Below are 11,944 nucleotides of genomic sequence, written 5' to 3'. Positions count from 1 at the left end.
ACCCCACGGCCTTCCCTTCAAGGCCGTGCTGCACAGGTTCCCGTCCCTTCCCCGTGGGAAGCCTCTCGTTTACAGGACGGGGTGCCCCTTTCTCAGGACAGAGGTCCCTTGTCTAGTTCCCTCAGCTGTCATCATTTGACGCCTCCCAACACATCACTTTTCATGAGGCTGTATAGTTTTTAATTGTCTGCACATACCATTCGGAGGCTCAAGTTTTCTCCTCTGTGTAAAATTCTTTCCTTCCTCTGGCTTCTTTCTTACCCCCTTTGCCTGAATAATCACTAATCATCCCTCCAGACATGCTTCAGGCTCCACTCCCTCCAGGTAGCATCTCTGGCCCTCCTTCCATGGGCTCCCGTAATACTCCACTCATCGTACTGCGGCTATGATGTAGCTGTCCTTGTGTCTGTTCCCAGATCACTCTCCCTAGACAGGGGCTCGTGGCCTTTGTTGTCCTGACTCAGTTTCTAGCTCGTATTTCTCAATTAACTTTAATGCAAGTCATTTATCACCTACATTGCTGTCTGACATTTAGTTCCATAGCATCCCTTACGTTATTGTTATTTAAACGTTGCTGTGTTTACGTACCACCATCTCCATCAAGAATCCAGTTACCTAAGGACATAGGCTTCTGAATTCCCACAGTGTCTGGCACATAGTGGGAAGAGACATTTACTCATTCTAGAATAGTAGCAGAAAGTGGTGTTTGCTGGCATGAGCTCAGGTGCCTCCCTGGCTTTAAATCTTAGCACTACTCTTTGTTGGTTAGATGATTGTGGGAAGGTTATTTAACCGCCCTTCGCCTCATGTTTCTCTTCTGTAAAATGGGAAGAATTATAACACCCATTTTAAAGGGTTGCTAAGAGCATCCGATGGTAGGCGAAGTGATTACGTAGCAGTAGGCGTTCTTTCATTGCGTTCATTCGTGAAATTATACTCTAGGTCAGTCGTGCCTCTCAGCCTCTCATAAATCTCTGTTCCTCACCCCTACCTTCAGCAGCCTCCTGGCCTTCTCCCTCACCTGATGTCTCTTACATTTAATTTGACTTTCTGAGCTCTCTTTGGAGCACCCTTGAACTGCCCTCTCTGCTTCCGACCTCCATCCAGTTCTTGCAGAATTTCAGACCCTTTCCCGAACGGTCCCCATCCACCCTTTAGTGTGCAATGTTCTAGACCCTCTTCTCCCCCCCGTATTCTAGCAGCTGTACTCTCTGTCTCCGCTGTTGGAGGATGGCCTGGAATGGCAGGAAATGGACTGGAGTCCCCAGACTAAGACCGTAGTTGGGGTGTGTTCAGGTGTTGTTCCAGTGAACTGTTGGGCTAGTCTCAGGGTGAAGGACGCTCTGCCACTCCAATTCACGGACCGTCTCCACCAATTTTTTGTTGAGTGATTCATTTAGTCACTTAATTTCTTGGGAGCAGTTGATACCTACTTCAGGGGTCCAGAGAACTAAGCTAAGGTTAGTAAAGCGATTGCTTTCCGGCAGAAAAATCTCAAAACATCAAGGAGAGAAAAATGTTTAAGTAAGAACTGCATTTAGCGTGCAGTGCCTGGGGGTTGGAATGATGTCTAGTTAACTTTGTAAACATGAAGCATACACTATGTACCTGGGAAATTTAGAAGTAACAGCCCAGTACCGTATTTTTTGATGTGTTAAGGGGTTGGGAAGGAAAGCGGCTCTTTTCCCCAGCTTCCCCCTTACCTCTGCAAAAACGAAGGGTGCGTCAAACTGGAAGCAAACATTGCCGTGCTTAATGGCTTGAACAGAGGCCGGGCCGCACCGATACATCCCTGTATCACACAGAGGAGGGGCAGCATGAGTTTGCCATCTTCAGTTCCGTCCAGATGCAGAGCTGATCTGGATCATAACCCTGAGGTAACTCCGTAGAGACAAATGTTCCTCTACTTCATCACCGAGGTAGCCCCAGTGCTTTCCATGGCCGGAGCGGGTGAATGACCCACGTGTGTAATCGAGAGGGAATTGTCGGAAATGACTCTGCAAACCAAAATTTGAAGCCACGAAAAGAATATAGGGCAACACTATTTCTGCATCTACTCTTCCAGCTACAAACAGACTCAAGTGTGTTGGTGCCCAGCCGCTGGCTTACACAGGGCTTATCCTTTCATAACTCGTATCTGGAATGTTGGAAACAGTGATCCGTCCTCAGTGTTTGTGTTGTTGTTTTCACTTTTGTTTTTTGTGTCTGGACGTTATGGACACATGTCAAGTTTAGCTGGAGAATCTGGACATTAGCCACACACATGGACCACGTGCACTCAGGAAGTCAGTAGGCCCACGCTGACCTTCACAAAGTCCTTTGAATTTTAACCAGCTATCTCTTGTTAATAAGAGATTAGCTGCCATTAGTCACTCAGCTATCTCGTCATGATATATAATCCGGAACACCAGAAAGTGTTGAAATTTCTCTCTTAAAATCCAGTATTGTACTGGCGTTCCCTTATGAGTACATAATGAACGTTTTTGCGTATATATGTATGCACACATCGATATCTTATATCAACACCTGAGGAGAGAAAAGTCGCGTCCTAGACCACTGACTTTTATCATCATGCTAAAGAGAAATGCGGCCTCACGATGTGTGTGATTTTATAAACATTCGGTGGGAGAGGGAGGTCATAGCTGCCACTACTTAGCACACACGTTAGAAGATACGTACCTACATACTCAAGTTTTGAAAGAAATCACACAACCTAAAAAGAAATCAGCGTCTGGAAAAACAACAAGTTAAAGGATGATCTGTAATTATTTTCTGAATTCTTTATTTTCACCACTGCCATCTATCTTATCACTGTTTATCAGGCAGGGCTGAAGTCTATTTTATAGCCTAGCAAAAGTGCTTACCCAGATACATTTTCCCTTGTCTTCAAAACTGCTTATCAAAGCAAGAATCGATGAGGTTATATATGTTAAGTCTTATGCTTTTTTCCCCCTAAAAGTGACAAAATAATCAGAGTAAAGACGACCAGTGAAATGAAGTCAACCCTGTACATGCGCCCAGGAAGCACACTTCTGATGCTGTTCCCACTGGGAGGGAGTGTTTCCCACACATCAGATGCAATCATAAAAGCAAAATAAAGACGCACAGTTCATCCATTTCCCTGAGGGAGGATGCGGTTTTTACCGTCGCTGTTTTCCTGCGGGGTGCTATCCACGACTTGCCAACCTCCAAATCCAATGGGAAGATCAGGCCTCGTCATCCAGGCTTCGTTCCAGCAGTGGTAGTTCCTTAAAAAACACCACCCCAGCGAGATTAAACTTCCCATCACATTCAATGCTCCAGGAAGTCAAAAAGTGACCAAAAATCCTGTGACTATGCTACCTATAAATTATCAGAATGGCTTAAGCTAGCTGGAAGCTTCCCAGAGATATACTGGGGCTCTAGACTTAAGTTTTCTGTGCACGTCCTTTTCCACTGGCACCCCTGGGGCAGCACTCATATGGCTGGACATTGCTCTCTCCCCCACTAATATCAGCTTCAAGGCCACCCAGAGATATTCTAATCAATGCCTTAAACAATTTTGATCTTAACCCTGTCTACTGCCTTAATGAAACAGAATTTACTATGGGCTCAAGGGATATGGCAGGGAAGAAAAGTTAATGAAAACTGAGATACATATTATCTTTGAATTCCTTTTATATTTATATGTATATTAGATTTATAAAAAGCATATCCCTTTGTAACGATTAAGTTTTTTGTTTATGGGCTTAGACTATTGCCATAGAAACTGTAATGTTAACTCCTGACTTTAGTTGTCTATAATTTGTGGCAAATTTCCATCTGGTGTCCAACAAGAAGGAAAGGTTTTCAGGGTGAGTGTCTCTTTACACTTTATCAAAGGTGGGTGACCCACGAGCTGAAGGCCAGGCAAAACTTTTCAGACTTAGCAAGTGACCCTTGAAACAAGAGCATGGGATAAAAATATCATCATGAATTGCATGATTATGTCCTTGGAAAGACCAGAAATTATATGACATTACAGAAACAAATGGGAGCACCTTAACCTGTCGGCATTATAGAAAATACAGCAGTCTTTATAGCACTGGTGAATTTCAGATCCAGCTACCATCCACCCATACCTCAGTGTCCTTCAATGTCAGTAATTCGTGCATGTGCCCATCTCTCTCTGAGTTCAGCTCATCTTTGATTGGCTCAGTTCAGAGGTATTCACTTATCTATGGGCCCATCATGCACCAGGCACCCTGCTGGACACCCAGGCATGATCAAGTCATAGGTTCTTGCCCATAAAGAGCCCCACGACTGAGGAGGAATGATGAACACAGAAACCAATTGCTAAAACATTTCATACGTTTGCTGTGAGGCTTAAACAAGCGAATACATGTACAGCACTTAGAACGGGGTCTGGCATATGACAAGTGCTCAAACATGGTAACTCTCAGACTTTTAAAACTAATCGATTGAAGTGATGCATGCTACAGGGGAAATTCATTTGGGGTACAATCGGGTCTCAGTGGGGAAGCCCTTGGGGCAGGAGGGAAGGCACCACAGCAGAAGTGGTATTTGAGCTGTGAGTCCCCCAAAATAAAAGGGGGTTTAGCAGATTGACAAAAGAACTAAGAACAAAGCTGTGGAGACAAGAAATAGCCAATATGGTGTGTTTGGTGACCTGCATGCTGTTGTAGCATGTCTGCATACTTGCGTGCATGGGAGAAGAGGATTGGCAGGTGAAAATGGGCAGTACATCACAAGACCGTCAGGTACACATAGCGCAACTGTAGGCCAGGCACTGTTCTAAAGTCTTTATGTACGTGAATACATACGATGTTCCCAGTACTCTATGAGGAAGGTATTGTTATTATTATCCCCCACTTACAAGGGAGGAAACGGAAGCACAGAGAGGTTAAGAATCTTGCCTGAGGTTGCACAGTGAGTTAGTGATAGAGCTCCAGGATCCATGCTTTTAAACACTGAGCTATGTTGTTGGTGAGGATGAGATTGTGAGATCCTTTTATCCCAAGTTAAATATTTTGGTTTTATCCTCGGGCCAGTTAAATTTGCAGATCTGTATTTGTGGGAGCTGGGCGAGGACCAGAGACTGAGCTGAGTTTCCCCTCGTCACCGTGGAGAAGGAGAGGAGCTGTCAGAAGGGAACTGTGAGTGTTGAGGAAGCTTTTGAGTTTCCAGGGAGTGTGGTGGTTCCATTCACCAAGACTGAATGAAGGAAGAAGAGAAGGTTTGTGCTGGGGGCTGGTGTTGGGTGGGTGACATGTTCATTTGGGACATGATGAACTCGAGTGCCCGTGAGAAACTCAAAGGATGAAACCCAAGAGGCATTTTTATATACACACGTGACACTCGGAATTTGACGTAGGAAGCCACTGGCATCTTTATTGCTGATGGAGGAGAGTGGTGAGTGCAAACGCCAGACGCAGAGGGAACAGGAGGGGAGAAATGCGGAGTGGATTTCTCCCCCAAGGGTGACCTAGGTTGTGAATGCCAGAACAGACGATAGGGCAGTGGCTAGAAAATAATGCAATGCGGGAAGATTGTTTTGATTATTTTTACGTTAGGAGAGATTGTCATGTCTATGGAGGAAGAACCAGTAGAGAGGGAGTGAGATAAAGATAGAATAAAGGGAGAGATGGAATAAAAAAAGGCTCAAATACCAAGGATGGAGGAGGATGAGGTGGAGAGCAGCGCCATGGACAAGTGTGGGGAGCGAGGCACTGTCTGCGGGGGACGGGGGTGCAGATGTAGGTCAGGGTCAAGGTGTGAGGTGTCGGGACATGAGCATGAGGCTGGCTCCCACCTGAGAGCCTCTATCTTTGCTCTGAAGCTGGAAGGAAGGTCACGGTGATCAGGTAATAAGCAATGCTAGCTCCCCTTAAGAACGGTAAATGTTGCACCGTCGGGCAGAGAGATCCAGAAAGAACAGCAGTGAGACACTTGCAATCCCAAATGGCCACAGTCACGCTTCCTACACAGCCTGCGATGTTTAGCAACCCTGGCTTTCACCAGCACCGCCCTAGGGTAAGAGGCCCCAGAACCTCCTTATTTAAATTCAAGTATCCTGGGCCAGGTGAGCCTTGAACAAGATAAATAAGCTTTGCATTTCAGATCTCAGGTAAAGACATTGCTTTGAGGATTTTATTTCCTTTCAAATGACCAGGAGATGGGGAAAGGTTTCTTCTCTCTGTACTCACGGTCTCTTCCACTTTCACCTAAGACTGAGACCTTATTTGTGTGTTTGGGGTAGAAGAGTTTAATAAGAGGGTGAGGAACTTGTAGCAGTGGGTGAAGTGAACAGAACTTATGCTCTGGAGGGGTTGGGCCTTAGTCAACGGGTGGAAGGCCAGTAGCTGGGCTCCCAGATTGCCACGAGCAAGGGAAGAGGTTGCAACCCCTGAAGAAATGGGGCTTTTTCCATCATGCCATTCTCTCTGCTCAGGAACGGCCAGGGGATATGCGTCCTGGGCCACCCATGCCACGAGGGTCCCCTTTTGGCTGGATGTTCAGTATTTCTGGGTATACACTCCTGCCTTTTACATCTCAGGTTCTCCTATGAAAGGGGTTAACATTTACAGACATAGCTGAATTCCGTTTACCTACTATCCAGGCTGGGAAAATATATATGCTTCTTGGAAAGTGTTTTTTATCTTAAAGCTTTTTAACCTAGATCTGTATCTAGATGAATGTATCTCGCTGTTTCGTCATATGCACTTGCAAAGTGTGTGGATTCATTTTGTGAGCTCCGCCTGCCCGTTCACCATCGCATTCCCAGAACTAGAACTGGCCCATAGGAGGTGCTCACAAAGTATTGGTTGCTTGAAAGTTAAGGATCTCTCCTAGCAAGGCAGGCAGGCCTAATCAAATCTTTGTGTGTTTGTTTTTAAGATTCATGGTTTTGTATTTTCTCAGAGCCTTCATTTGAAGCCCGACTTCCCACCATACCATCAAAATATGCAGTGTCCTTTGAAAGTTAAAAAGATTATCAACCTTCAATGTGATCTAGTATCCTTGTTGCCTCTTTCTAAAGAAGCAGGGTAGAAATTAAAATAAAGCCCCCATCTCGTCCAAAGTTATTTAATCAAATTGAAAATAACTTCTTTGGGGAGATGATGGAGGCGACAAGTGAACATCACATCTTCACTTTATGTTACTTCCTGTATGTTTCCTGCAGTGGCAGCTAGTGATTTCTAGAACTCCGTTCAAGGATGTAGTAATGTGGCAGTATCGGAGCAAGAGACGCAGAGAACCTTCACCAAAAGCAGAGCCTCGCTAGCAAAGCAGCACCGTGCACTGCTGGAGGACCCTGGAAGGGACATGGCAGCCTTGGTTTAGTTTATCCTTTGATTTGGTAAACGCCTTTCCTTAGAATTATACACATGCAGAGACAAGAATGTGAAATGTTCATCCTTGCATAATTTTTAAGAAGGAAAATCAGAAACTGTCCAGTATGTGATTAACTATTTTAAATCACAAAATAAAATACTATTCAGCCATAAAAATCAGATCTGTATTTATTAGGTAGGAAAAATAACCACGGCATATCAATTTTTTAAAATCACGCTACAGAACCCCAGGTACAGTGTTCATTGTGTATGTATAGATGTGCGGAAGGCAGAACGTTCAACGATCCTCACACTTGTATAAATCCCTCCCTTTGAATGTGGGTGAAGTCTGTGAATAGGATGGGATGTTGTTCCTGTGATTACATTTTTACATGGCAAAGAGGATTTTGCAGACATAATTAAGGTAAGTAAGCTGTTGATTGTGAGTTAATTAAAAAGGAGATTATCATGTGGGCCTGACCGAATCACGTGAGCCTTTAAATCTGGGACGTCTGGGACATAGCAAGCTAGAGATTTGAAACAGCAAAGATATTCTCCTGCTGGCCTCGAAGAAGATGGAAGCTTCCATGAGTTCTACACCTGCAAGGAACTGAACTTTTCCAAGAACCTGAATGAGCTTGGAAGAGAGCCCTGAGCATCAGAGGGGACCACAGTCCAGGCTAACACTTTGATTGCCACCATTTGCGACCCTAAGCAGAGGACCCAGTTAACCTGGGCCCAAACCCTTCGCCTACAGAGACTGTTGGATAATAACTTTGTGTTGTTTTAAGCTGCCAAGGTTTTGGAAATTTGTTATGCAGCAATAAAAAAATGAATACAATATGCAAAGGGACCCATGAAAGAATGTTTAGCAAAATATAAATGTTCTGAGTAGCTGGAAAGTGGATGACTCTTATTTTTATACTTTTTTCTGCAATGTTTGAAATTTTTATAATAAATATATACGAGTCCCCCTCACCCCCCCCCCAAAAAAAAAACCATTAGCAGGACTCTTTTTTATTAAAGAAGGAAGAGCACAGTTCTAACAACTGGCTAAGGTCACATCCAGGGTGACAAGTGCCCATGGGAGGGTGCAGAGTGGACAGAAAACACAGCTGAGACCAGGATGGGCTTCGGGGCTCTGTGTGCTGTATGTTCAAAGAAAATAGAGTGGATAATTTAAGCAAGGAGTCCTTTACTGCCTTTAACTTGGCTAACTGCTTAAACATTCCACAGGGTCATCTCATCTGCAATCTGTGCAGAAAGGTTTTCTTCCCTAAAAGGGAAGAAAGAGACGTGGGACTGTAATTTTGTTTCTGCAGCTTTATTAGGGCTCAAAAGAGAGCACAAATAAGGTTGAGAGAAAGCAGGGGCAGAGATATCTTGGACCAACTTCAAGTGTAAACCAAGTCTTTGAATTCTTTTATTTTACAAATGGCAGGGGGTAGAATAAAGACCCTGGTCTATCTTGCAAACTATTTGTGTTTGTCACAGATGGGCACAGCCCTACCTCTCTGGCCCTGTTGTTATACTCCTGACACAGGCAATGATACTGGTGACAAAAACGACAGCACGCCCTGGACTTGTTAAACTCTGGTCACTCCAGTAACGAAGGGGGGTGGGGTGGGGTGGGAAAGAAGTAGAGACAAGTTGGTGGACTCTGACGCTTGCCTAGTAAGACATTCCAAAGTGGAAATAAAAGCTTGGACCAAGAAAAACCTTGCCAGTTGGGAAAGGTAATGAAGCAAGACAACAGAAAGGAATTATTCAGAGGAAGGGAAGTATGCTGGAGGAATCTTTTATGGAGCTGGGAGCTGGGAGAGCCACGCTAGTTCAGAATGCAGCTGTTCATTGTTGCAGTGCTGAAACCAGGAAGGGGCATTTGGAGTTCCTCTGGGGTCTTCTCCACTGAAGGCCAAAAGTCCAATCAGGTGGAGACCAAGCCAGTGCCCCCTGTAAGAACCAATCACCCATCAAGAAAAAAGAGAAAGTAATGAAGGTGTTTGTTTTTGCTCATAATATGCAGGGAAGGGTCACAGTTTAGGGCTTCCCTGGTGGTGCAGTGGTTAAGAATCTGCCTGCCAATGCAGGGGACACACGTTCGAGCCCTGGTCCAGGACGATCCCACATGCTGCGGAGCAACTAAGCCCATGCACAACAACTACTGAGCCTGCGTTCTAGAACTCGTGAGCCACAACTACTGAGCCTGCGTGCCACAACTACTGAAGCCCGTGTGCCTACAGCCCATGCTCCACAACAAGAGAAGCCACTGCAATGAGAAGCCCGCGCACCGCAACGAAGAGTAACCCCTGCTCACCGCAACTAGAGAAAGCCCGCGCACAGAAACCAAGACCCAACGTAGCCAAAGATAAATAAATAAAATAAATAAATTTATTTAAAAAAAAAAGAAGTCACAGTTTAAGCACAGTCTGATGTAGCACGAAAGACCCAGTTAAGGGGCTGAAGATAGCATGTGTGAGAGACCAAAATGGAACCTTCAAAATGTTCAGGAAGTAGATGACACCCATCCATATGAGCCACGTTTGACACCACTACTTAGCAGAAGGCCGTCTGTAATTCTGCTGAGTTCCCCTTGCTGGATTTACTTTGAAAATAGCACCCTGAACCCCTTTACCTCTCTCTCTTGCGTAGCAAATTATCAATTGATATTCCTGCTGAAAATTAAGAAAAGATTGGATTTTGAGAATGACTGTAAGTTATAAAAAGCTTTCTATAATAACTTCTGGCCAAGCTTATCCATAATTATTGAAAGGAGTTTTAAAAAAATAGAGCCAACAATCTTAGTAGGCACCAAAATTACTGCTTTGCATTATAAAGCTGTTTATGAGTATACTATTCTAAAAGCTCTTATTTATATGACATTTTTCTAGAGGTCTTATTAATCATCAAAAGAAATTAAATTGCATTCAGTATAGCTTAGGTGGTACATATTTTATTAGCTTTTAATTATTTGAAAACTGGTAACTTTTGATCAGTATATATGATGACTCTCTTAAGCAGAATTTATGATTAACCAAAACATGACATTTTTCTTGTTATAAAAAATGCCTTAGTACTTTCTATGTGGTTTATTAGATGGCTCCCACTTTCTTTTTCATTCTAATTTCCTGAGAGGTATTTGTAACGACCTCTGATTTTATTTACCTCCCAAACTCCCTCTCCGTTCACTCTTAAGTGGAACTCGAGTAGAATAGGAACTGCAGGCACTCTTTGGAGATATTGTAGCCGCAGGACTAGGGTAGATATATGAAAGGAATGGGAGGAGAGTCTAGCGCAGTGATTTTCAACCTTCAAAAATTAATGTCCCTTCCTAGTTTTAAAACAAATATTTTGTAACACCTCTATATTATACTGAAATGAAGTCCACAGATTTCTATACACAATTTCTAAAAGATAATATAACGCCCTATAATGTATAGAATAAATGAAGAAATAAAAATACATAAAATAATATGTATTTCAGATATATGTCAGGAAGATGGTATTAGATACCAAACTATTCCTACAAAATGTAAACCCTTCAAGGGTTGTGGTAGGCCCCCAATTTGGAACCACTTGTAGGGTGGTTAAAAGTGTGTTCTGGAGAAACACTCCCAGAATGACAGAGTGAGGGCCTCCAAAAATCTGCTCCTTCATAAAAATAGTGAGGATACTAACAAACATGATCAAAACCAACTTTTCCAGAACTCTGGAAATGAACCAAAGATTTGCAACAATATAAGGAGGATTTATTCAACAAGAACAAAAGAATCTCAGAACTGTGAGCTTTGTGGCATTTTAATTTGCCTTATTTCCACCCCTCTCTCCCCAGCTCCATGGTAGTCTTGAAAACGAACAGCCTTACAACTATGGTAGCCATAAAAACTTGCAGCCTAGCAAACAACAAAGAGGAGAAAATGGGCTTGGAACTCCCTAAAATTCAATAAAAGAATTGTCACTATTAACCTGTCTGGCAGCCCTCTGAAAAGTTCCATTCCCAGGGCTTATTTTTATTTGATCTGATTCAGAGCTTACTATGTGTAAATAGCCCTACCTATAGGATGTTTTTCAAAACCAATTAGAAGCAACTGTTTAACATTATAGGTGCCTGAAGAGGTGATACCAACTGGGGATAATAAAAGGCTGTCCAAAAAATTTAACAGGAGGGACTGAAATTTCCTTAGGGGACTTTGAACACTTCTGACTTACTCCTGAGAGTCTAGGCGGCCACACAGATGTGCAGGTCTGTAAGCATGCCCAGGAAAGCCCCAACAAGGTCCTAAATTCTCACCTCTGGCTGAACTTCAGACTCTGAGCAAGCAGGAAGTGAAGGCTACAGCAGAATTGTGTACTTCCTGCTGGAACACTGAAGACAATTAGCTGTCCACTGAGTTTACCCAGCAGAGACTTCAGTGGTCATGCATGATGAATACAGACCTTACAGAATTAGTCCAGGAAAGTCACTAAACAAACAAACAAGAGCAACAACAAAACATCAACAGCAAATTCTGGAGATCAGGATATCCTGTTTGCAGAGTTAACACATTATATTATTTAAAATGTCCAGGTTTTAACAAAAATTACAAGACACAAAGAAACAGAGAAGTATGTCCCATACACAGTGAAAAAAA

The 11,944-nt window shown here is 43.4% G+C and overlaps 1 protein-coding gene across 3 annotated transcripts in view; it reads right to left on the bottom strand.

The window, feature by feature from the left end:
* The window catches only part of F13A1 (coagulation factor XIII A chain), a 137,480-nt gene that overhangs the window by 39,507 nt on the left and 86,029 nt on the right, over positions 1-11,944 (bottom strand). For all 3 annotated transcript variants that reach the window (XM_024738487.1, XM_024738478.1, XM_024738492.1), the window contains exons 9-10: positions 3,145-3,248; positions 1,704-1,792 (exon numbers count right to left, since the gene is read on the bottom strand). In XM_024738487.1, coding sequence (XP_024594255.1) covers positions 1,704-1,792; positions 3,145-3,248 — 193 coding nt within the window. The remainder of the gene's footprint in view (positions 1-1,703; positions 1,793-3,144; positions 3,249-11,944) is intronic.

This window comes from Neophocaena asiaeorientalis, unplaced genomic scaffold, assembly GCF_003031525.2.
Source record: "Neophocaena asiaeorientalis asiaeorientalis breed wild unplaced genomic scaffold, Neophocaena_asiaeorientalis_V1.1 scaffold307, whole genome shotgun sequence".
NCBI classification, from domain to species: Eukaryota; Metazoa; Chordata; class Mammalia; order Artiodactyla; family Phocoenidae; genus Neophocaena; species Neophocaena asiaeorientalis.
The sequence above is the reverse complement of the archived record's forward strand: the minus strand, read 5'-3'. Positions and strand labels throughout refer to the sequence as shown.